Below are 27,304 nucleotides of genomic sequence, written 5' to 3' on the forward strand. Positions count from 1 at the left end.
GGGGGGAAGACAGGTGGTGGTGATGGTGGAGGGCACTTGAGGGGAAGAGCACTGGGTGTTGTATGGAAAACAATTTGACAATAAAATATTATGGAGAAAAAAAAAATAAACTAGGTGGTTTCTATACTGCTAATATCCGAAATGACATTGGATGAGAGATCTGAAGAAGTGGAGGTGTAAGTCAGGTGGATATTTGGGGGAGTAGCATTCCAGGCAGAAGGACCTGTGAGTTTGTGAGCTAAGATTATTTCAGGATCTCTTTAAGGCTTGTGAAATGCAGTCAGATCATTCGGTGAAACTGCTTTGTTCTTTTGGGAATGTAGATACATTTTTTTTTTAATTACTTGTTTGAGGATTATATAAGTGCAAAATGATTGGGTTCTCTCTCCTTCCCTCTCTAGTCTCATAGCCGTACTTTGTAGCACTCCTCTCACGTTTATTCACTGGTTTATGTCTCTGTTCCTAGAATGAAAGCTTCATGAGGGCAAAGATTTTCTGTTATATGCACTGCTAGTGTCTAGTGTGTAGTAGACACTTAATAACTTATTGTTTGGTGAATAAATGAGTTGTAAGATACAACTTCTCAGTTTCTTCTGAACTTAATTCTGTAATAAGTCTATACTTTAAAAAAACATTGTATTTCTTGTGGCTTGTAATCTGTCTTTAAGTGTGTGTGTATGAATATACACATTCATTTTAATTATAGAACTAGGAAGTAATTTAATTTGATATTTTTTTAAGAGTGAGAAAAATTCTGTGGGGTTCTTTTTAAAAAAATTTTTTAATAGCTTATTTTTGAGACAGACACGAGTGGGGGAGGGGTAAACAGAGAGGGCGATACAGAATCTGAAACAGGCTCTAGGCTCTGAGCTCTCAGCACAGAGCCTGATGCAGGGCGTGAACCCATGAACTGTGAGATCATGATCTGAGTCGAAGTTGGCTGCTTAATCTACTGAGCCACCCAGGTGCCCCTCTGTGGCGTTCTTTTGACTTTATACTTTGAGAAGCTGATGCAAGGCAATAGACATTTTCCCCATTTTGCTGACTGTATTTGTATGTTGCATTAAAATTTTTAATTCAGTTTACTTTGAGTTTTGCATTTTGGTTTTTACAGATATTCTGAATTCTTGATCTATATTAAAGATACCTTGTATTGCATTTTTAATGGAATTATATCTGCTGTTTTCCAGGTTGTGTTATAGCTGAGCTTTTTACAGAAGGTGTACCACTGTTTGATCTTTCTCAACTTCTGGCTTACAGAAATGGACAATTTTTCCCAGAACAAGTGTTAAATAAAATTGAAGATCGCAGTATCAGAGAATTGGTAACTATGCTGCAAGTATTCTCTATAGAGTTTTAATAGAATTATGTTCTCACTTTTGCATTTGATAGCTCTCTGGAATTTTATGAATTTGGAGCCAAGCAGTAAAGCATAGACTATTACCAACAGCCTATTTTTTAATGTTTATTTTTGAGAGTGAGTGGGGGAGGGACAGAGAGAGGGAGACACAGAATCCAAAGGAGGCTCCAGGCTCTGAGCTGTCAGCACATAGCTGATGTGGGGCTTGAACTCATGGACTTCAAGATCATGATCTGAGCCGAAGTTGGACGCTTAACTGACTGATCCATCCAGGCACCCCCCCAACCCCACTAACAGCCTATTTTTATTTTTTAGGGGGAAATGTATAATATATTTGCCTTTCTTAGGCACAGAGCTCATTTGGCTTTATTTAATTTATTTATTTTAAAGTTTATTTATTTTGAGAGAGTCAGAAACAGAGCAAGTTGGGGAGGGTTGGAGAGAGAAAATCCCAAGGAGGCTCTGTGCTGCTAGTACAGAGCCCTGAGGTGGGGCTTGAACTTATGAAACTGATATCACAACCCGAGCCGAAACCAAGAGTCTGATGCTTAACCAACTGAGCCATCCAGGTGCCCCAGAGCTCATCTGGCTAATTTTATATGTATATAAAAGACACATAATTTTATATATATACACATGTCTATAGCTCTGCTTTGAAAAGATTTGGAAGGAGGTAAGGAGGTGCCTGGGGGTTAGAGCTCTCTGGGATAGAACTTGCTAGTAAGCAACGAAGAAGACACCTATCTAAAATGAAGGAGACAGGAAGCATCAACTTGAATATAATACAGTAGTTTAGGGCCATTTCATATAGAAACACCTAGCTTGGTATGCCTGCCTTGACCTTCAAGGTTGTTCTGGAAAGGAAAGGTATAGAGTCACTAAGTAGTATAGCAGAGCAGACACGAGGACTTCTGTTGCAGGCCACGTAAGCCATATAGCCACCTTACTGTTCAAGGGGATCTTTATTACATCAGTACAGTAACTGAGGCTTGTGATGGTGACTCTCAGTCATGGAAAGTTTATAGGATATTTAAAATATTCTATAGTAAGGTAGGGAATACAGGATATATTTTAATTTCTCTTACAAATGGCAAGTATAAAAAATACCATGTTTTAGAGGAAGCCAGTTTAGCTCATTTTCAGTGAACAGTGCCCTGGATTAGGTTGGTACACCTGGCTGTTCTGGCTTTGGGTACGGCACTCATCCGTCTTGTTACCTTGGCTTAAGTGACTTCATGAATTTGGGCCTGCGTTTTCTTAACCCTGAAAGGAGTAATTTGACTAATCTTTGAGGCTTAACTGAATGTAAAAGGAATTCTATCAAGTCACTTTTTTAAATATTTATAGTGCATTTGATTCCCCACAAGTTCAATGCTAGGTTCCTAATTGAAATAGAAAAAGAAAGCTCAAATAACTAGATATATTTTTATGATATTTTGAATATTTAAATAATGACTATGAGGGCCTAGGAAAAATGAAATTATGCTTTCTGTGTATTGAAAGAAAATTATTTCCCTGAGACACTAGAAAACGTGATAAACTCAACTTAGGTATATCATTTCTACTGTTTGTAAGATTTAACATCTTTTTTATATTGCTAGGAAAGTTTTTATGTAGCAATATAAAATAATTAATTTTTGAGAGAGAGAGAGACAGAGTACTAATAGGGGAGGGACAGAGAGAGAGGGAGACACAGAATCTGAAGACAGCTCCAGGCTCTGCGCTGTCAGCCCCAAGCTCTGAGCCTGTCGTGGGGCTCAAACCCACAAACTGCAAGATCATGATCTGAGCCAAAGGCAGATGCCCAACCAACTGAGCCACCCAGGCGCCCCTTATATTGCGTGAAAAGTTTAAACCACTTATTCCCTTTTTGACTAGATTCTAGAGCTACACTGAAACTATATATTCCCTTGGACTTGTGGTATTAAGGCCTTAAATAAATCTGAAATATGGCATGTAAATCAGTTTTAGTGGTTTTGTGATTCTTTCCAGAATTGTGAATAATTTTGTATGTAAAAATTCTGTGTATCCATTTTTTTTTGGAGGAAAACCGCATTGTTTTTGTCAGATTATCAGTGGTATTTCCTGCTCAAAAATGTTTTAAGAATTCTTGAGTTGTGGGCACCAATGTATTAGTATTACTTCCCTGTCTTAATAAATGGGGAATGCTGAACAGGGTATATCTCTTTGTGTGTGGGCCATCTGTAATACGTTACTATATAATTCCCTGTTGCTTTGTAGGATAGTTGTAGATCAGGTATTATAGTCAACTTGTGAAAGTAGTTTGAAAATCAAAGATTGTAGAGTCCGATTTACCCCAAAAATCTTTTATGTCGTGTGTAAGTTGCCCTCGTAGCTTTCATCTGATTTAATCTGTTTTCTGTTTTTCATTCCTTTTCTCTCCTTGGTGTAGGTAACTCAGATGATTCATCGTGAGCCAGATAAACGTTTAGGGGCAGAAGATTACCTAAAGCAGCAGCGTGGCAATGCCTTTCCTGAAATATTCTACACTTTTCTTCAGCCCTACATGGCCCAGTTTGCCAAGGAAACATTCCTTTCTGCTGATGAGCGCGTTCTGGTTATACGGAAGGATTTGAGCAACATTATTCACAATCTCTGTGGACATGATCTGCCGGAAAAAGCAGAAGGAGAGCCCAAGGAAAATGGGCTGGTTATCTTGGTGTCTGTTATAACATCCTGTCTACAGACCCTTAAATACTGCGATTCCAAACTTGCTGCTTTGGAACTTATTCTCCATTTGGCTCCAAGATTAAGTGTAGAAATTCTTTTGGATCGTATTACTCCATATCTTTTGCATTTCAGCAATGACTCTGTTCCTAGAGTGAGGGCTGAAGCCTTGAGGACATTGACCAAAGTTCTTGCCCTTGTCAAAGAGGTTCCTCGCAATGATGTCAATATCTATCCGGAATATATTCTGCCAGGCATAGCCCACCTCGCCCAAGATGATGCTACTATTGTTAGACTAGCCTATGCTGGTAAGAGTTTATTGTCCAAGAAATAGCCACTCATAGTTTTGAAGTTAGTGACTATCATAATTCTTGTTTCTCTGATTTCTTTGGGAATTCCAAGGGTGAATTGTGGTCCTTGAACTATTTGTGTACAACTTAATAATTTTTATACTAATCTCTTCCTGGGACTCACCTTTTATGTGTACTCTTTTTTGATCAGAATTATCAAGTGAAAGTATATAATACAGAATCTTATGATTTTACTGGGTATACTACATTTAATTTGGAGTAAGACTAATGTTTACAAGTAAGTGCTCTGATCTAGTGTCTTTAGACACTATAAACTTAGAAATTTTATAAAGTTTCTCTGAACAGATCTGTTAGTTTGAATATCAGCTTTAGGGTATAGGTCTGTTGCTGTTGCAAAAGGTGAATTTTGGTGGATAATTTGATGTTGAAAGAACTTAGCCTAATACTGAATTTTAAGGTCCTTTCAGTTACTGTAGTGCTTAAGGTGTGTGGCTTCTTTGTGATGAGGTTATCACACACTTACCTGTTTCACTTGTAGTTCTTACTCATAAAATCAAGTGATACAGATTGATGTTTTTAGCTCCCCAGATTAATTTTGCATACTTTTTTTTGAATGGACAATGTCCCTGAAACATTAACATAATTTGTAGTGTATTTCTAATATCTGCTAGAAATCAGTGATTCTGTTTTGGTCTTTGTGAATAGTACATAATACGTGGTGATGATATTACTTTTTTGAAAGATACTTGCTAGGTTTATTAATTTTAGTCTTTGCCTGTCATTATCTTAATGGAACATATGAAAAATGGTCGTCGGACTCTGGCCTTATGTTATCTCTAGGCACATCCACAAAGTGATTGGTTTGTTGAGTTTTTTTCCCCCTATATGTATATTTGTATTTATATTTGTCCATTGCCTATTATTTATGGTTTCTGGTTTCCATAACTATATAGGTATACATGTCAAGCCTAGAAAATGCAGAATTTTTTAAAGATACATACATTTGAGTTTATCATTTGAAACAAAGCATAGTTATAATTCACTTTGCAAATATAATTGAACCAGATGGAATTAAATAAAAATTTATAGGTTTTTAAAAACAAGTTATATTTTTCTTGAGCGTTTTATGACCTACTGTTGGTCTTAGTTTGTTCTCAGTTGTGTTAAATAGTTAAGGTTCTGATGTGTAGGTGCTATATTAACATAGTGACAGTTACTAATAGTGATAGTATAAAAATAATAGCCACTATTTGTTGAAACACCTCTGTGTCAGAGCATCTACTGCTCAAGGTTGCAAGGATTGCTTGCAAGAGATATATAGATTTTAAGACAGATCCCAGATTCTAAGATATATGGGTTCTAAGAGTCTAAGATTTATATCTTTCTTGCATCTAACCCTTGCAACCACCTTGAATAATAGCTGTTATATTACTTCCATTTTACGTGAGGAAATTGGGAATGGGAGAGGCCAAATAATATGACCTAAATGTCCTTCCTCAGTCCTCTGGGCTGCTGGTTTGTACCTTGATTCTGAAGCAGCTCTGCTTTTCTTCTGTCTTCTGGTTTTTTATGGTGGGAGTCCATGGTAACCCAGGGTCAGTGCTGGTACCTTGCAGTGTTCCTTCATCACGGCTTAGTGCATGATAAAACTGCCTTCCCGCCCCCCCTCCCCCAGGAGAGCCAGAAATCTATTTGAACTTGAATGGTCAAATATAATTAAACCACACATCACTAATTATAAAATTTTAAAATAAAATTTAAAATTTATTTTACAGTATTTTTTTTAAAACTCGGAAGTGGTATAGATTTGTATTTTGTGTAAACTTTCAAGTGTGTTGTGTCTTAAATGGGGAAATAGGCATAGATCTACTAAGATTTTAGAAGTGCCCAGGAAAGTAAGAGACTTTTCCTAAGAAAGATATGTTCATTAAAGTGGGGACATTCATCTAGGATTTTGACTGTTTATCAGAGGATGGCCCAGATTCTCCCATCGTTAGACGTTACAGTTATTCACATCTTGGGTATTTAGAGGTAAATTTTTGTTCTATTCAGAACAATGTTGAACCTGGTGGGGGTGGGGAATAGGACTCCAAGATGAGGGTGATCACTGCATTTGAGAGACTCATAATCTCTTGTGAGATCCACCTCAATTGTAGTGATGTTAAAAATTAAGGAAAAAGTGAGTTTTAGAATTGAGTAAGATAGTTAAACTTTATGTCCAGTGGTATTTACTGCTAAGAAGGAAGAGAGTGCAGTTGTTGGCTGGTGTGATCATATGTTAGGAAGCACAGAAATGGAGGCACCTCAGTTGGTTAAGAATCTGACTCTTGATCTCCGCTCAGATCTTGATCTCAGGGTCGTAAGTTCAAGCCCTGTGTTGGGCTCTATGCTGCGCGTGGAGCCTACTTAAAAAAAAGCACAGAAATGGGAGGGAAAGAAGACTTGAGGCACAGGCATAAATAAAAAATGGAAGGGAGAGGAGTTTTATGATTATTATATCTATAAAGACTGGAAGGAGAAGTTACAAGCATTATAAGGATTTGAGATCATAACCATTATAAATTTTCTCTCTCATATAGAAAACATAGCTCTGCTGGCAGAAACAGCTTTGAGATTCCTGGAATTAGTACAGTTAAAAAATCTCAATATGGAAAATGACCCAAATAGTGAAGAAATAGATGAAGTTACACATCCCAATGGAAATTACGACACAGGTAATATGATTTCCTTTTCCAGATTTATTATTTATAATGAATTACTAATGTGGACTTGTAAGAAACTATCATCATTTTCATATAGATGAAAGAATACCATATATGTAGGCGGGAAAGGTCCCTGGTGTCTGATTGTTCTCTCTGTTCTCATGCACTGTCATCTAGCTGGAAAATGATCAACTTGTTGCCACAGATTCTAGGCTCAGTTGTTTTTCAGTCACAATTGATTTGTGTCAACAGTAAACCTAATTGAATTGTATAATTCTTACAAGATGAAAGAAAGAACATTGAAAACATCATAGCTAAAGAATCTAAATGTTTTCTCTGTATGTTAGTATACCTTGAGCATCCTCAGTGATAAACTGTTTTTGTCATACTATCTCTGATGTGTGCATCAAAACCCACACCTTTTACTTTAAGTGAGCAGATGTGATGAGAAACTCTTTGAGGTCAACGTTCATGTCTTAAATTTCTTGGTATACATACAGCTTTTAGCAGGCTTTTAGTTAATGTTTATTGAATTAAAGATTTAGAAGTAAAATAACATTTAGATCTGTTCTAGGATGTTTCTGGTTCAGAAAAGCTAGAAAAACGGACTTTTGAGATTTTTATGCTGTAGACAATAGTAAAGGCTCTGTTACTTGTTAGAATGGCATCGTTTTTAGACAGCGTGTATTCTCTGCAGTTGAAGGCAGTGGAATAATTTTGAACTTACAGGAGGGGTATCAGAAAGGAAATCCCTGCTTTTCTCATGGAATTACTTAGAAAATAATGCTGTCGTACATTCTGTAACCATGTAACTGGACCTTTATAGATAATGAAGTTAGTTAGGTGTTAAGCCTTTTGGGAGTTAGTCTAAAGTTTGTCTTCATGTGAACATTGTATTTTGCCTCTCAGGTCACCTTATTCCTTGGCTGTCCCAGGAGTGGCCTCTGTCCTCATTCATTTAGCCAACAGATAATTGTTAAACTATAAGCTCTGCATCAGGCAGTTGTGTGTCAGGGGATTGTGTGCTTGCTCTAAACACTAGATATACAGTGGTGAAGGAGACAGAAAAGATCTCGTTGAGCTTCCATTTTAGAAGGGAAAGGAAAAGGGAAGGTTACGTAGGAAATAAAGTCAGAGAAGGTCGTCAGGTGGCCAGGTCATGTATAGCCTCACCAGGATTTGCAGCGCGTTTTCTGCTTTCTAAAATAAATAAACTGACTTTAGAAATGCTTCTAAAAGTATTAATTTGTACCATCAGAGAATATCCTTAACTAGTCCAGTATTTGGAAGTCCTTGATTAAATTGGCAGTGTGATCTTTTTCATGCTTTCCCATCATGTGCTCCTTGAGCCTTAAAAATAGACCTGTGTAATTAATGAGATGGTACCCATGCTTGTGGCATCTGCTTATCAGATATCGTACTTCCCTTTATATTTCGGTTTCCCCTCTAGCCTTCAGAGCTTTGAAGAGTGGAAACATTTAGTGATTACAGGCTTTTTGTGGTGACTTCTTTTAATCATTCTGTTTCTCCAAGGAGTAAGAGAGAAGACTAGGTCTGTATCTTGGGAAAAAATGGATCCTATCTTTATTTTATTTTATTTATTTTACTTTTTTAGAGCTGCAAGCCTTACATGAAATGGTCCAGCAGAAAGTTGTCACTTTGCTAAGTGACCCTGAAAATATTGTGAAACAAACCTTAATGGAAAATGGAATAACACGGCTGTGTGTGTTCTTTGGACGTCAGAAAGCCAATGATGTTTTATTGTCACACATGATCACTTTCCTAAATGATAAGAATGATTGGCATCTGCGTGGAGCTTTTTTTGATAGTATAGTTGGTATGTTTTCCATTTGTTTTAAAATGTATCTTTAAGATTTTGAATTACTCTCTTAAACAGTACTTCCATGAGGTCTGAGAGGTGACAATACTATCAGATTTCATTAATAATGTAATGAGCTTTTGCTGTGTCTGTCTTTATGCTGCTTTTGGATAATGAAAATCTTAGCCGATCAGGGATTGATTAATTGAACTGTGTTACATTTATCTGAAGCAATACTATGTGTTCATTAAAAACTGTTTTAAAAGAATATTTAGGGGCACCTGGGTGGCTCAATTGGTTGAGAGTCTCACTTCAGCGCAGGTCATGATCTCACAGTTCATGGGTTTGAGCCCTGCATTGGGCTTGGTGCTGGTCAGCCTGTTGGCACGTAGCCTGCTTTAGATCATCTGTTGCCCTCCCTCTCTGCCCCTCTCCCACTTGTGTGTGTGTGTGTTCTTTCTCTCAAAAATAAGTAAGTAAATAAATAAAATATTTAATGACCTCGGAAAGTACCATGAAATACTATTAAAGTGACTGATGTAGGTTCTAGAAGGTAACAGTAACAAATCATATGTTTATAAAGAGGTCTGGAATATACGAAGATTTGTATAGTGACTATCTCTGAGGCTGGGATTATAGGTCAACATTTTCTTTATGTTTTCTATATTTGCCAAATTTTTTTACAGTAAACATGCATTAGAAAATAACTGTTAAATTAGAAAACAACAGTTAAGGTACCAGTATGATGGAAAATCAATTAAAAAATCAATTTATTTATTAATTTTAAAAGTTTGTTTATTTTTGAGGGACAGAGCAAGCACAAGCCAGGGAGGGGCAGAGAGAGGGAGAGGGAGACTCAGAATCTGAAGCAGACTCTAGGCTCTGAGCTGTAAGCAGAGAGCTTGACTTAGGGCTTGAACTCACCAACTATGGGATCATGACCTAAACTAAAGTCTGATGCTTAACTGACTGAGCCACCCAGGTGCCCTGAAAATCAGTTATGTTTGGAAGAAAATTAAAGCTTGCATGCTATGTTTTGTGTAAACTGAAAATGTCAGAAAAATTAAGTAGCTTGTAGCTTTTTTCCACTTTTTTCAAAATCTACAAGTTTTGATTTTTAGTTTATCAGCAAGAAGAGAGACATTTTGTATTAGACCTGCATGGCTCCAATTACATTTGGATTCAAAATTAGAAGAAAATAAAAAGGACTTTATGTTGAATAGATTATATGCTTGACCCAAGATTTAATATTTTTATTTTTGAATAATAGCGGATCCCTTTCTACCCATTTGTACTGACCTTTTCAATTTTATATTTGGTCATTTATAAAATTGTGTGTGTGTGTGTGTGTGTGTGTGTGTGTGTGTGTGTGTAGTTACAGCTGCACCATATGTTGACTGTATGCCCTACACTGTACCTTTTATCCCTGTGACTTGTTCCTTCATAACTGGAGACCTGTATCTCCCACTGCCCCATCCTGCATCGCCTCTGGCAACCCTGAGTTTGTACTCTGTGGTTATGGGCCTGTTTCTGCTTTTTATTTGTTTTTTTAGTCTGTTTCTTTTGTTTTTCAGATTCCACATATTAGTCAAACCGTATGGTATTTGTTTTTCTCTGGCTTTTATCATTTAGCTTAATACTGTCTAGTCATCAATGTTGTTGCAAATGGCAAGATCTTATTCTTTTTTGTGGCTGAGTCATAGTCCATTGTATATATACATACCACCTCTTTATCTGTTCATCTATTGACAGACACGTGGGCTGCTTCCATATCTTGGCTGCTGTAAATAAAGCTGCAATAAACATGGGGGTCCATGTATCTTTCCAGATTAGTGTTTTTACTTTCTTTATGTAACTACCCAGCAGTGGAATTACTGGATCATATGGAAGTTCTATTTTTAATTTTTTAAGGAACCTCTATACTGTGTTCTGCAGTGGCTGCACCAATTTATATTTCTACCAACAGTGCACAATGGTACCTTTTTTTTTTTTTTTTTCATATCTTCACCAGTACTTGTTGGTTTCTGTCTTTGATTCTAGCCATTTTGACAGGTGTAAGGTGAGAGCTCATTGGTTTGGTTTGGGTTCCCTATTTTGTGATGTGGAGCATCTTTTCGTGTATCTGTTGGCCATCTGTATGTCTTTGGTAAAATGTCTATTCAGGTCCCCTGTCCATTTTGTAATTGGATTGTCTGTCTTTTTGGTGTTGAGTTGTGCAAGTTCCTTATATATTTTGGATATTAACCTCTTATCTGGTATATCACTTGCAAATATTTTTTTCCCATTCACTTGGTTGCATTTTGTTGATGGTTTTTTCTACTGTTTGTATTAATTTATTGATTCATCTCAGTCTTGCATCTTGGATTCATTTACTGTTCCTACTATACTTTGCTTCTCATATCTTTCTTTCTTGCTTCATAAGTTTTATTTATTTATTTTTTCTGGAAAAGATGATGCTTAGAACTTCCACCATCTGTTGATCAGTTCATATGTATTTTGGATCATGCCTTTGTTATTTTATTTTAAAATAATTTTCATTGTTTTTATTTTGTTTATAAAAGTAATACATGCTTTCTATAGAATGTTTGGAAAATACAGAAGCCAAGAAGGAAACCAGTCACTTTGAATCTTTTATATTAGAAGTCATTACAACTCATTATGACCTCTGTTTGTGTTTTGGTGTTTTAGTCCTGTAGGGTTTTTTTTTCCCCTCTTCTTTCCATGTCATGAGGCGTTACGGTGTACCTGGTAAGAGTAGGCATTCTGGAGCCAGACTGGGGGGTTCATATTCTGGTTTTGTCATTTATTAGTTGTGGTTCTTGGGGGAAATCATTTAGTCTCTGCTGTGCTTTATTTTTCCTGTTTGTAAAATGGGAATAATAATACTTATGTGTTGTGTAGATAAAATGAATTAACATGTAATTGTGCTGGGCACATAAATACTATGTATATATTATGTTACTTTTTAATCTTATTATTTCTTAATTCTTTTCCAGCTACATATATTCTAAGCATTTTCTCATATCATTATAATTTTCTCAAACCATAGTTTTTAATAGATTAAAATATTCCATCATACTGTTTTACCAAAGTTTATCACTTTTGGATATTTATTTTTATTTTTTCCCTATCATGTATAGATAATATTTTACATAAACACATTTATTTGCTTTTGATTATTTTCTCAGGATAGAAGTCTGAAATTTTAATTAATGGGTTAAAGAATATGAATATATTTTTTAAAGTGATACATTTTAATAAGCTTTTCAAAAAATGTTACGTCATTTTCCATTCAGGTCAGCACTGTTTGACCATACTGCATACCCCTCGGCATGGGATAATCTTTGCCTGTTGGTATGGTAAAATAACTTGTTTCAATGTCTATTTCTTTGCTGATCAGTGGAGATGAAAAATTTTCTCATGTTGATTACTCATTTGTACTTCTGTTAATTTTTTATTTATTTTGGCCCATTGTTTTCCTAATGGTTTTTTCCTTCCTTGTTGATGTTTTTGAACCTTTTATAAATATATTTTAAAAACATTAACATTTAATCATTGGTAAATAACTTTTTTCAAGTAACTTGTTAGGTTAATAATTTGGGTGCACATCTATTTTATAATCTTTATTTTTCACACTTAACTGTTTCATTGATCTTTATTTTGGACTCTGGTATGAGGTGAAATCTAATTTTCCTCGGATAAATAATTATTTTTTCTTATGCTATTTATTAAACATTTCATTTCTTTCCTATTGATTTATGAAGCTTCTCTTATTATCTGTTGCAGGCTTACGTCTTTTAGTTTTCTGGGTACCATTTTATTCCCTTGATTTCTTATTTCTGTACTCAATATTATACGCTTATTATATTTATGTCATATTTTAATTATATCATATTTAATTATCATAAATTAATTGTCTAATATAGTTCTAGAATACTTATTTTAATTATGTGTTTATAAGTGACTTTAGTATCTGGTAGGATAAGTTCTCAAGATGTCAGTCTTATTCTTCAAAATATTTTGAGCTATTTTGGCTTATTATACTTTCCAGTTTATGAAGTTCCTAAATATAATTCACTGGAATTTTAGGTAGTATTTTTTCTTTATTAAAGAAAACACAGGGATGCCTGGGTGGCTCAGTTGAAAAAGCATCCAATTTCAGCTCAGGTCATATTCTCACAGTTCGTGAGTTCGAGCCCCATGTCAGACTCTTTGGTGACAATTAGCTCAGAGCCTGGAGCCTGTCTTCAGATTCTGTGTCTCCCTCTTTCTCTGTCCCTTCTCTGCTCATGCTGTCTCTGTCTCTCTCTCACAAATAAATAAAACATAAAAAAAAAAAGTTTTTAAAAGTGTTTTTTAAAAATCTTACTTATTTTTTGAGAGACAGTCCCAAGCAGATTGTGCTGTAAGCACGGAACCTAACATGGAACCTGAAGTCATGAACTATGAGATCCTGACCTGAACCAAAATCAAGAGTTGGACCCTAAACTGAGTGAGCCACCCCAGCACCCCAAGAAAAAATTTCTATAATTACTTTTTCAGTTATAGGAGAAATATGCTTTTGTAAATTATTTAAAATCTGTAAACTAATGTATGAAAAACAGTAGTTGCATTTTCCAGAGGCAACTACTCTGGATTTTGTTTTTAGTTTTATACCTTCACGTGTTGACTGCCATATCTCTAAGACTTTTATACTGCTTTTAAGAATTCTTAACTTTAGACTTTATCTCTTGACTTTTTTCTCTGCCATATGAAGATTTAACTCCTCATGCCCTGATCCTCCTTCCCCTCTGTTTTTGAGAAGTAGATCACTATTTTCAGTGCTTTAGTTTTAGTGTGCTTATTTTATAACTTTAAATAATTAAACCTACTTCTTATTGATGTACTTTCCATTTGGACTAAAAGGAGATGAGTACCCCTCTCTTTCTGTCTTTCCTTTTCTTTGTTGGTTGGTTATTTCAACCAGTTATTGATAGTTCAACTAAAAATGCATTGTTATAGTTGACAATATTTACATTTTTTTCTGTACTCATAATAAAGTCTTGTGCTAGTACAGACTGTTTGAAAATTCAAAGCAAAATTTACATGATTATGAATATGTAGATTTTATTGACTTTAGAGCCAAGTAGTGTAGTAAATTTATATTTGCTTCTCCATAGTTCCAATGCCATGACTCCTTTATCACTTGGGAATATTTACAGTGTCATCAATAGATTTTCCCTTCTGTCTTCAGATTATTAAGGACATTGTACATTTTAATTTACTTTTTATTTATACCATGATTTTCTTGAACAAATTTTTGTTCTGGAGTTTCAGATTCCTTTGTTTTCCTTTTTAGAGAAGTAGTACTTCTTGACTTTGTCTCTTATATCAAACTTCTTTCTTACCAGTTTTTTTATTGCTTGTAATCTATTCCATTTTTATGTTTTTTTTTTTTTTTTATTTCTTTTAAGGGGCGCCTGGGTGGCTCAGTTGGTTAAGCGTCCGGCTTTGGCTCAGGTCATGATCTGACGATTTATGAGTTTGAGCCCTGCATCAGGCTTTGTGTGACAGCTCACTCTAGAGTCTGGAGCCTGCTTCAGATTCTGTATATCCCTCCCTCTCTGACCCTCCCCTGCTCACTCTGTCACTCAAAAGTAAAATAAAACAAAAAAATTTAAAATTTCTTTTTAATGTTTATTTTGAGAGAGAGAGAGAGAATGTGCAAGTGGGGGAGGGGCAGAGAGAGAGAGAGAGAGAGAGAGAGAGAGAGAGAGAGAGAGAGGGAGAGAAAGAATCCTAGGCAGACTCCATGCTGCTAGCATGGAGCTCAACATGGGGCTTGATCCCACAAACCATGAGATATGACCTGAGCTGGTATCAAGAGTTGGACACTTAACCGACTGAGCCATCCAGGCGCCTCTGTTCCATTTTTCTTTTTGATAACATTTTTGAAATTTATTGGCTTTTAGTTCTAATTTGGCTGATTGGTTTGAGTCCTTGCTAGCTATTACGGTTTTTCCCTTGAATTCTTAGGTTATATCCGCCATTTTGGACATTCTGCATTTTATTTGTTTTGCTGAAATACATCCTCAAGAAACTTTCTTAGGAAGGGTTGCATGGGAAGGTAACCTGGGTAGTCCTTGCATGTTGCAAACTAACTTATTTTTGTTCTCTTATTTTATTGGCAGTTTAAGTATAAAATTTATTTCATAACTTTGGAGGTCTGTCTCTGTTGTGTTCTAGCCACCATTGTTGTTAAATATTGTTTTGTGAAGATCATTTTCATTGTTCCTCCTCCCTTTTTAGGGGACATACTTCTCTTTCTGTAAGTTCGTGAGGTCTTTTTTTTCCCCCTTGGTGTTCCAGCATTTCTTGGTGATTTGCTTTGGTGTGGATCTTTTTCATTTATTATGCTGGGTAGGAAGTACGATGTGTTCTCCTGGATTGTTGCTCAATATATTTGGATTTTGATTAATTTTATGGTTTAACTTAATGGTATTTGTACTTTCAGGTATAGAACAATCATGTAATGTTGATTTTTTTTTCAGGTGTTGCTGCCTATGTTGGCTGGCAGAGCTCTTCAATTCTCAAACCCTTGCTTCAGCAAGGTCTTAGTGATGCTGAGGAATTTGTTATTGTTAAAGCTCTTAATGCCCTTACCTGTATGTGCCAGCTGGCGCTGCTACAAAAACCCCATGTCTATGAATTTGCCAGTGATATTGGTAAGTTTTTGTTTCTCAGAATTAGAAGGAGAATATTAAGCTGTCTTAAGAGAAATAAATGATAGAGCATTGTAAAAGTTCTAGGAAATACAGAGTCAGATTTTCAATTGCCTTGTCCCGTGTGTGTGTGTGCGCGCGCGCATGCACATGCAGGCGTCCACATGTGCACTCATATTTGCATGTTTATGCATTCATGCTTCATGTGTATTAGAGAGTGACAGGCAAACAGACCGGATCATGTGGTCCTCTAGCCCAGCTTGGGAAATATCACTTTGTTTTTATCTGTAGTTAAGTCTTTAACTTGAAAAATAAATTGTTTTTGTTTAGTTTTGTTTAACATGATGTAGATAAAGTCCTTAACTGCTCTGAAGAGTCGACTCATAATTTGAACACATGACCACTAGTTAAGTTGAAATTGAATGTACAGGATTGTCTGTGATGTCTTTCATTGTACTGATTGCCTGTTAAGAATTCATAGTGTTTAAGTTACTACTGTTAATAATTTTCTTCCTTCCTTCTTTCCTTCTTTCCTCTCTCCCTCCCTCCCTTCCTCTCTCCCTCCCTCCTTCCCTTCCTTCCTTCCTTCCTTCCTTCCAAGAGCGGGGGAGAGAGAGAGAGAGGGCGCAAGTGAGCTAGGGCACAAAGAGAAGGGGAGAGAGAATCCCACAAGGGGCAGAGGGAGAGAGAGAGAAGTAGGGGTGACCCCAAGCAGGGCATGAGCTCACCTGAAGTGGGGCATAAACTCAAAAATCAGGAGATCATGACCTGAGCCAAAGTTAAGCCACCTGGTTGCCCCAGTGTTAATAATTTTATTAACCTATGAAAAAAATTAATGTTTGGCTTTTATAGCATTTACCTATTTTCTTCAACTTAAAATTCAGAATGTGGCACATAGTAAAATTAAAATATTTGGAACTTTTAGTCTTCTCACGTTTTAAGAAAGTAAGGAATGTAAGATATTGAGTTGGCTCTTTCCTGAGAGGACATGGAATCTTAGAAAATTGCCTGTTTTGGATAACATGCTTAATTGTTGTTCCAAGGAAAATTAATAGAAAGTCAAAATTGGTTAAATTTGTTTATAGGTTATTCTTAAGGCAATCCTCAGAAAAAAAAGACGAAGGAGTTATTATTTATTTTGATTGTTGAGAAAATAGGTAGTAGCTAGTAATGCATAAAATTTCTGGAAAATTTAAAGGCATGAATAGGGGCACCTGGGTGACTCAGTCGGTTAAGTGTCCGACTTCGGCTCAGGTCATGATCTCACGGTTCATGGGTTCAAGCCCTGTGTTGGGCTCTGTGCTGACAGCTCAGAGCCTGGAGCCTGCTTCACATTCTGTGTCTCCCTCTCTCTGACCCTCCCCTATTCCCACTGTCTCTGCCTCTTAAAACTAAAGAACATAAAAAAAAAATTTTTTTAAAGGCATGAATATAGCTTTTCAAAAAAATTGTGGCAAATTTAAGCATATGTAGTTTTCTTACTTTATACTCAAATATTTGTAATTGTTCTTTTAGTTTATAACCCTAATTTGGTTTGAATTTTTATGACTATTATAAAAATAATTATAAATTTAATAGAAATTATTGAGTATTGGCACCAAAATCATGATGAGAATCTCTGTTACATTGAAGTATTAAGCTACAGAGTGCTGTAATATAAGGCAGGCATAGAAGGCAGTGTTTCCGGGGCGCCTGGGTGGCTTAGTTGGTTAAGCATCCTACTTCAGCTCAGGTCATGATCTCACGGTTCATGAGTTCGAGCCCCATGTTGGGCTCTGTGCTGACATCTTAGAGCCTGGAGCCTGCTTCAGATTCTGTGTCTCCCTCTCTCTCTGCCCCTGTCTCTGCTCATGCTCTCTTGCTTGCTCTCTCTCAAGAATAAATAAACATTAAATTAAAAAAAAAAGAAATGAGTGTTTCCTTGATAATACTAAGTAGAAAATATATTGTCTTAACATGCATATCTTGCGACGTGGAATACTTTCCTGCTTATTTTCATTTTCTGAATTTTCACATCAGCGTTTTCTTTTCTCTCCTATGAAAGTGGCATTACCTTTATGGGTCAAGTTTTCCTACTTTTGACTTCGATCTTCCTTATTTTAATGAATATTCTCTCTATATAAATATGTTCTAATTTCATATAATATATCTCTTCTGTTGCCTAATTATTTGGAAACTATTTTTGAGACTTAATGTAGCTTGGAATTAACATTTTTAAGCAAAAATCATCGTAAGATAGTTTTTTACCCCTCTTCATATTTTTCAGAGATTTTTCTGGGTTCTGCTGTTTGTTGTCATTGATTATAGGATGAACAGATGGGACACTCTGTATCTTTAATTTAGCATCAAAATAAATGGTTATCTGTAGGTATAGAATAAACTCAGTATGGTACAACTTCTTGGATGTGGTACTGCCTTAGAACTGGAAATGAATTTGGTACTATCTGTTGAGGGTCAAAAAAAAAAAAGCCTTGCTTCTCTGAGAAGAATCAAATAATCTTTGGTTGGCATGTTGAACTATTTTTCAAAGAAAAAACAGTTTTTAGTATCTTAGAAACACCTACTTAAAACATGATAAATCATACATATCTTTCTGTGCTGTTTTCATATGTAGTCTATTGTAGCGATTCTTTTTTTTTTTAATTTTTTAAAATGTTTTATTTATTTTTGATACAGAGAGAGACAGAGCACGAGCAGGGAAGGGTCAGAGAGAGAGGGAGACACAGAATCTGAAACAGGCTCCAGGCTCTGAGCTAGCTGTCAGCACAGAGCCTGACGTGGGGCTCGAACCCATGAACGTGAGATCTGACCTGAGCCGAAGTCAGAGGCTTAACCGACTGAGCCACCCAGGCGCCCCTATTGTAGCAATTCTTAAAGGGAATGATGGTGGTGATGATGGCATCATGATTCCTTTGCCAGTTTAAAAAAAAAAAACAACTACACTCTTCCCACTTAGATACTGTCAATACTCCCTTCCCTCATGCTGTCCCCAGAGAATCGGAATGTACTGGAATAGAGAAAAGATCAAGTACACTGTTTTATTGGAAATCCTCTTGAGTGTTTCGGGTTCTTTGTATCAGTTCGCTACTTACTGACACAGTGAAGCTGTGCAGCCCTCGACATCAGAATCTCAGTAAATGCTTCCGTAGTGTTCTCATCATGCACCTGTGGGCTGTGTGGGTGGCTCTGCTCTAGGCTTTGTATTTCCACATCGTCTGGGGTGACAGTAATTATCTGCCTCATTCTGGCGCCCGTGTTAGATGGGCAGCAGTTTTCCAGGTTATGTTTGGGGTGATGGTGGAAGCGTGAGACAGCAAGCTTAGCTGTGTAGCACGTTTCAGGCCTCTGTTAGTGTTGTATCTGTTAATCTCTCATTGGCCAGAGCAGGTTAATAAGACCGAACTAAAAGCAAGAGGCAGAGAAGTACCCTTTGTATACCATGAGCACAGTAACAGGTAACGTAAAGAATTAGGACTGACAATTCAAGCTCATGCCTAACTCCTGCCATGTCGTTTTGGGTTCAGCTACCTTTGGGAGGTTTTTCTTTTTTTTTTTTTTTTTAATTTTTTTTTATGTCTTTTATTTATTTTTGAGAGACAGGGAGACAGCACGAGCAGGGGAGGTTCGGAGAGAGAGACATACACAGAATCTGAAGCAGGCTCCAGGCTGTGAGCTAGCTGTCAGCACAGAGCCCGACACGGGGCTTGAACCCATGAACCGTGAAATCATGACCTGAGCCGAAGCCGGCCGCTCAACCGATTGAGCCACCCAGGCGCCCCTGGGAGGTTTTTCAGTGCTTTTCCAGTCCTCCTCGTTTTGCCTGTTGTCAAAGGGAGACTACTAGCCCTCCTTGGTTGGATATATCAGAGGCTGCATGGTGCTTATGAAATAATCAAGTCTCCTCATGTATAATGAAAGGAATTGGAAATGGCAGAACTTTGGAAACAGATACTTTGAACAATTTTTTTCTCCTTCCCCTTTTTCTATAAGTAATATTAGCATGTGATAGTGTTGTTTCTGTTACCCTAAATTTCTTATAAAATTAATATCCTCTCAATGCTGATGCTTCTGCATACTCAGAACAAATATGTGTCTGCTTATGTGTGTATGTATGTTTTTTTTTTTTTTTGCTTTTAGAAGTTTTATTCTAAATCAGGCATTTAAAAGTTTGAATTTTATTCAAAATCTTTGATTAGTTGAAGTCATTAATTTTCAGGTGTAATATGCAATATCGTTAAAAGGGACGAAAAGAACATTCATTTACTTTTCTGGTTTAATTGTATATTTTAAACTCTTTAAGAATGGGCATCCAAATGTTCATCGATGGATGAATGGATAAAGAAGATGTATATATTTATACATATATATATGTATATAATGGAATATTATTTGGCAATCAAAAAGAATGAAATCTTGCTGTTTGCAACTACATGGATGGAACTAGAGGGTATTATGCTAAGTGAAATTAGAGAAAGACAAATATCATATGACTTTACTCATATGAGGACTTTAAGTTACAAAAAGATGAACATAAGGGAAGGGAAGCAAAAATAATATAAAAAGAGGGAGGGGAACAAAAACATAAGAGACAAACATGGAGAACAAACAGAGGGTTACTGGGAGGGTTGTGGGGGGTGGGTGCTCTAAATGGGTGAGGGGCACTAAGGAATCTACTCCTGAAATCATTGTTGCACTATATGCTAACTAACTTGGATGTAAATTAATAAATAAATTAAGAAAAAAAAGAATGAGCATCATGTCTTTTGCCTTTAGTTTCTATTCATAATGCCTTGTGAATGAATATATGAATGATATATTAGATTTGATCAAACCTTTTCATTAAAAAGAATGTCAGAGAAATATTGTTTATATTCTTTTATGGTCTTAATGCTGGTATTTATGATAAGGAATATTATAATATCAGTATGTTGAGTTTATGCCTTCGGATAATTAAGTATGTGAAAACAGCTGATAGTAAAGTAACATTGTGGTATAAGCCTTTTATTAGTTGTGTTATGAGGTGAAAACTTGTTTATCCTGATAGATATGAGCATGGTTTAAATCCATACCTTTTTCTTTTCCTTATTAGCCCCATTCCTGTGTCATCCCAATTTGTGGATACGCTATGGTGCCGTAGGATTTATCACAGTGGTGGCTGATCAAATAAGTACAGCGGACGTATACTGCAAACTGATGCCTTACCTTGACCCATATATTACTCAGCCAATAATACAGGTATGCTTGTTCCGACTTGGAGTCAGTCCTCTCCAAACTGCACCCCATAAAAAAAGGTTTAGAGAGACGTATTTTTATTTAAAATGATAAAGATTTAAATTGGGATACAGTATTTTCATGTTCCTTTAAGCTAGCTAATGTTATTAGAACAAACAATATTAAAGGTGAGAAAAGTTCAAGAGACTATTATGTTATCCATCATGTTATGCATCATGTAGCACTCAGTAGTTCATATTTTATTTTCTTATGTCCAGAGTTGTAAAACATCTGCTGTTAATGGGAAATACAGTGGAAATGTATAGTGATGGAACTCTGCTTTTATTTTAAATGTTTAGGCTGATTTCAACCAAAGTCAGCATTTATAATAAATGGAAAAAAGGCTTTATGGATGTTTGGGTTTTTTGGACCACTAACTAGTTCTGATTTCTGTTCTTTTTCTTTTTTTTTTTTTAAACTCTAATCTTTTAAAATCTTATTAAATCTTTTTTAATCTACTGACTTGCCCCCCCTCCCCCCCACCCGCTCAACTTCCCAGTAGAGACTTGATGATAAACGTTGGGTATTTGGTTTGTATAAGGCAGTTTTTTTACCCAATTTGACAGTGTTTACACCCTTCATCTTCCTGGGAAGCTCACGATCTGTCTATATTGAGTGAACTGTTGAGATAGGATTCTGTTAAAATATTCTGACATACTCAATTTTTTAGTAAAGCTCTATTTCCCTATTGCAAATTCACATGCTTCTGGCTCCTAGTTCTTTTATATTCCAATGTACCTTCCCTTTGGTAGGAGAAAATGACATTGGATATCTTCTGGAAATGAGGAGGCGTGGCTCTGCCTTCTGTCCTTTTCCTCATAGATTTATTCTTTTCTGGGAGTCATCATTCTTTATTTCATAGTTTTTAGAATTTCTAATTTTTATCTCAGCAATTTATATATGTATGAAAGGTAATATAACTAGAAAATATGCCATTTTTATTTATTTTTTTAAGTTTAATCTCCACATCCAGCGTGGGGCAGGATCAAGAGTTGCGTCTCTTCCAACTGAGACAGCCAGGCACCCCAACCACCCATCTATCTTCCTGCCTGCCTGCCTGCCTTCCCTCCTTCCTTCCCTCCTCCTTTCCTTTTCTCCTTCCTTCCTTCCCTCCTCCCCCCCCCTCCTTCCTTCCTTCCTTCCTTCCAGAGAGTACATGTAGGAGCGGGGGAGGGGGAAGAACAGAGGGAGAGAGAATGTTAAGCAGCCTCCACGCTGAACATGCCACCCCTCCCTTTCTTATAAAATTTATTGACGTTCCCTTGGAATAAGGTGTAGAGATTCTTTCTTCTTTTACCTGTTCTGTTTAGATGTTTGTGAGGGGCACCTGGGTGGAGGTATATGCATTGACAAGGAGGGTATCCTTGGGGATAACACAAGGAAGGATTTTATGAACTCTATGGAGAGAGCAATGTTTTTAAGAAGTGGTTGAAGCTACTGAGAAACCTGATGACTGAGCATCTGATCTTGGTCAGTCCCTCTTGGCTGTTAGACCTGTGAGCCATAGGTTCTCTTTTTATATATATTAAAAAGTTTTTTTAATGTTTATTTTTGACAGAGTGTGAGTGGGGGGAGGGACAGAGAGAGAGGCAGACAAAGAATCTGAAGCAGGCTCCAGGTTCTGAGCTGTCAGCACAGAGCCTGACGTGGGGCCCAAACACACAAACCGTGAGACCGTGACCTGAGCCAAAGTCAGACACTCAACTGACCTGGCCACCCAGGTGCCCCGCCATAAGTACTTTTATGATCTAGGAGGTCATCCTCACATTTGGCAGCTAGAAAAAGGCTCTTGGTCATTTTCTGAATTTTTTCAGTCTGAGTATGGATTTATTCTTCAATATGAAAGACACATATATTCAAATTCTAGCAATGAAAATAAAACCCTTTGCTCTTAAAGGTCACTAGTAAAGTCTTTTTTCTTTTAAGAAAAAATTGCAAATGTGGGAATCTCCCATTTTCTTAGAAAATAAATACCTATGTTAACACAAGTTGTACTTACTATATATGAAAATAACTGTAATGTTGTATCTTTGGTTGATTCTTTTTATTTTTCTAATATAGATTGAAAGGAAACTTGTTCTACTCAGTGTTTTAAAAGAGCCAGTAAGTCGTTCTATATTTGATTATGCTTTGAGGTCTAAAGACATCACTAGCTTGTTCAGACATCTTCACATGCGCCAGAAGAAGCGAAATGGGTCTCTTGCTGACTGCCCTCCACCGGAGGATCCTGCCATAGCGCAGCTTCTGAAGAAATTGCTCTCACAGGTTGTATCACTTTTGGAAATCTTAAATTTACAAGCATCCATTTACTATTAAAAATTTATTTTGGCTGATTAGGTTGCCTCATAAGTGAAACGTGGCAGATATCCAATACATTTGCTTTGGCATATCAGAGATGCTAGGATGATAAGGCATTAGTTTGAGCTAAGTAAGGAATCTCGGGAGACCTGTTAAGTTTCTTTTGTGATTATTGCCTATGTAAATAAGGGAGAAAGTAGATATAACCTTAAATTGGAGTAATATTCTTGATTCAGTTCCATATTTCACCAAAAAATCCCCCAAAACACGTTAAACTAGAGGAAACATTACAAAGCACAGATGCGCCACAGAAAGATACTAGTTTTAGTTCAAATCTAGAGTTCTCACTACATGCAAACAGCAGAAATAACTGGAATTTATAATACATTTTAGATTGAATAAACCAGTTGCTGTTGCATATTAAAAGCCTGTGAATTTGTATCAACAAATCGTTAAAACTAGTAAGTAATTTTTATTATGCTTGGAATTAGTAAAGCCTTTTTAGAAATATTCTAGATTCAGTGTCCTGTTTTAAGAGGGATATATGGAACTTTGAGAAGTCAAGACAGAAATGAAAATGGCTGGAAATAAAGAATACAATTTCTGAATAAATGCTCCATGAGCCATAAAGTAAATGCTGAGAGATAACTTTAATGACGGTCTTTAAGTCTGCAGGACATTTTGGTTTAGAGAATACTTGTCAGTCTTGTCTAACAAGAAGATGAGAAAATGCTTCAGTTGCAGAGAGAATTAGATCAATTTGAAGATACAAATCCTTTCTTGTGTCGTACGAGTCACTGAGTGTCCAGTGTTCTTTCATGCTCATATGTTGCTTTAGGTGATTGAAAATGGAATGAACCCCTCTCCCCTCTCCCAGGGAGCCTGGTCAATCACCATTTGGGTTCTTTTAGGTCTCAGTTTTCCTGGAGGCTGGAGCTGCCTCTGAATGTCCCTTCCAGGCCAGTGGTTCCTACATTTTTGAAGACCTAATCTGATGTGCCTTGAATTACTAAAGAGCTTTTTCTTTGGGTCTTCTTTTAATCTTGTCTCATCTCATACATTAGGTGTATTTTATATTTTAGAAAGCAATTTATGGAAAATTGGATATTGAATTACATTTTTCTTTCTTTCTTTTTTTTTTTTTTTTTGAGTAAGCCTTATCAAAAATATTTCAGCATGCAATAAAAATCACCCCAATTTAGATGCTTCTTTGGGTTTGGATAGTGTTATTCTTTGTACTCTTTTCTTGCTTACAAATTCTGTATATTACATTAAAAGCTTCTTTTCTAAAATTTCATAGTAAGTCATTAGTTTCTTCATGGAGTCACTCCAGCCCCTGGTTTTTGCTTTTCATCTTGCTCTAGGCATAGGTCTTGCCAGTGCCCTGGGTAAAAGGAGGGTGAGGGAAGGAGCCATTTCTGTAGCCTTTTTAATTACTGTTTCCTACTGTTCTACACCCCTTTTCCAGTGCTGTTTCCACAGTGCCAGCCCTCACTATTGGGCACCATGATGGCATCACTAAACTCACTGATTTGTATTCCTCTGAAATATTAGCGCTTGATGTATTCATTTCTGTCATTTATACTCTCATTTGTATCAGTAGGGAAAGAGGAACATGTTTTCCTGTTTTATTATTGCTTCGGTTACTATCAGTTTTAGGAGACTCTTAAGAGTTAGTAGTACTCTGTTTCTTTTTTTTTTTTTAACAAAATTTTTTTAATTGACCTGTAATTGACATATAACTTTTATTTTTTTATTTTTTAATGTTTATTAAAAAAAAATTTTTTTAACGTTTATTTTTGAGAGAAAGAGACACAGAGTGTGAGCAGGGAAGAGTCAGAGAGAGAGGAGACACAGAATCAGAAGCAGGCTTCAGGCTCTGAGCTGTCAGCACAGAGCCTGATGCGGGACTCAAACCCACGAACCATGAGATCATGACCTGAGCTGAAGTGAGGCGCTCAACTGACTGAGCCACCCAGGCGCCCCCATAGTCTCTGTTTCAAAGGACAGGTACTACTAGTAGAGAGGAGAGCAAGCCAGAGGCTCTGAGGTCAAGTAAAAGCAGAACAATACCAGCTTCCATTTTTTTGAGGACCTACAACGAGTCTACCACTGCTTTCCCTATTTGTGACTGACCTTATAACAACCTTCAACAACAGGTGTTATCCCCATTTTATAGTTAAGGAAACTGCAGCCCTATGCTCACACAGTTCATTCAGTTTCAAGGCTGACATTTGAGCCTAAACCTGTCTAACTCCAAATCCCATACTTTTCCAACATGCCACCTTGCCTCAAAATAAAAGACAGGAAGCTAAGACCGAGAGACTGAGTTTTTTATGGAATTAGGAAGATTCCATGTGCAGTTCATCTCCTCCAGCCCCTTGCACGCCTTTTCTTTGCTTCACTTCTTTTTGGTCTCTGTGCTACCTGAGTCTTGGCATTACTTGCAGAGGCTTGGAGTCAGGGGAGGCTTTGAAAGTGGGAGTTGAGTCCCTTTTTGTAATGTCAGGGATACAGATGGAAGGATGCTTTTAGCTTCTGCAAATGGGAAGTCTGAATACAACTACAATTTTGTTTTTTTAACGGGGTTTTATAGTGCTTTTTAGTATAGGACTATGTTTGAGGTGCATCATGGGTAAAATTGGTTTTTCTAGACCAGCCTAGTATTGTTTCTGTGGGAAAATATGTTCAGAGCTCTGGATAATAGACTTTTTAAAAATTTTTTAATTTTTAAAAAATTTTAAGTTTATTTGAGAGAGAAAGCATGAGTGAGGGAAGGAAGTGAGGAGGGGGAGAGAGAGAATCCCAAACAGGCTCTGCACTGTCAATGATACGGGGCTTGAACTCACGAACCATGAGATCATGACCTGAGCTGAAGTCAGATGTTTGGCTGAGCCATCCAGGCGCTCCGTGGGTAATAGACTTTTAAAGTACACTTTTGGAACATACGGTAGTTAGAATCTGCCTAAATTCCAGATTTTTAAAAGGACTGACCGTCTGGAGCTGATACATGGCAGGGCTCATCTACAAGACGCCTCTGCTTTATTTGTATCCATTTCATTATCCACTAATACAGAATAAGAATATTCTGATCTCACTCCTTTAGAAAATGACAAATACTTAACATTTTTAAGTTTTAAAAGATGTTTATTTGAATACAAGGTGTAAAAAAAATATTGGAAGGTATATAATGTAAGTTTTCCTCCAATCTCTGATCCCGAGCCACCCAGTTTCTTTCTCTGTTGATTGTGAATTTTATGTTGTTAGAGTGTTGAATTCCTTTATACAGTGTTGGATCGTTCTGTTGTACACTTAACTCAGATGGAAATAGTTTGATCCTTTTAACCCCCTTTTTTAAAAAAATTTAAATCCAGGATACTTACCATCCAGTGTTATATTAGTTTCGGGTGTACAATATAGTGATTCAACAATTGTATACATTATCCACTGCTCAAGATATGTGTATTCTTAATTTCCTTTACCTCTTTCATCCTCCCCACCGCCACCTTCTCTTGGTAACTATCAGTTCTCTATAGTTAAGTCTGTTTTTGGTTTGTCTCTTTTTTTTCTTTGTTCATTTGTTTGGTTCCTTGAATTCCACACATGAGTGAGATCATATGGGCTTTGTGTTTCTCTGACTTTTTTAGTTAGCATTATACTCTTTAATTCTATCCATGTTGCAGATAGCAAAATTTCATTCTTTTTAATGGCCAAGTAATGTTTCATATATATTGCTCATCTTTATCCATTCATCTATCAGTGGACACTTGGGCTGTTTTCTAAACTTTGGCTCCTGTAAATAATGCTGCAGTACACACTGGAGTGCATGTATCTTTTCAAATTAGTGTTTTTATATTCTTTGGGTAAATAGCCAGAAGTGGAATTACTGGAACATGTGGGCAGCACTATGGCTGCACCAATTTGTGCATGAGGGTTTCCTTTTTACCATATCCTATCAACACTTAATATTTCTTTTTTGTGTGTGTGTGTGTGTGTATAAGATCATTTATTTACATTTTAACTAAAACGAGTTTCTTAAATATTTTTTTTCTCTCCATAATATTTTATTGTCAAATTGTTTTCCATACAACACCCAGTGCTCTTCCCCTTAAGTGCCCTCCACCATCACCACCACCTCTTTTCCCCCCTCCCCC

The 27,304-nt window shown here is 36.5% G+C and overlaps 1 protein-coding gene across 1 annotated transcript in view; it reads left to right on the forward strand.

The window, feature by feature from the left end:
* Positions 1 to 27,304, forward strand: part of PIK3R4 (phosphoinositide-3-kinase regulatory subunit 4) — a 79,981-nt gene that overhangs the window by 9,099 nt on the left and 43,578 nt on the right. Inside the window, exons 3-9 of the mRNA XM_029940310.1 lie at positions 1,191 to 1,324; positions 3,774 to 4,356; positions 6,939 to 7,073; positions 8,677 to 8,898; positions 15,411 to 15,584; positions 20,671 to 20,816; positions 22,914 to 23,117. Of these exons, the coding sequence (XP_029796170.1) occupies positions 1,191 to 1,324; positions 3,774 to 4,356; positions 6,939 to 7,073; positions 8,677 to 8,898; positions 15,411 to 15,584; positions 20,671 to 20,816; positions 22,914 to 23,117 (1,598 nt within the window). The remainder of the gene's footprint in view (positions 1 to 1,190; positions 1,325 to 3,773; positions 4,357 to 6,938; positions 7,074 to 8,676; positions 8,899 to 15,410; positions 15,585 to 20,670; positions 20,817 to 22,913; positions 23,118 to 27,304) is intronic.

Source organism: Suricata suricatta, chromosome 5 (genome assembly GCF_006229205.1).
Source record: "Suricata suricatta isolate VVHF042 chromosome 5, meerkat_22Aug2017_6uvM2_HiC, whole genome shotgun sequence".
Classification (NCBI taxonomy): Eukaryota; Metazoa; Chordata; class Mammalia; order Carnivora; family Herpestidae; genus Suricata; species Suricata suricatta.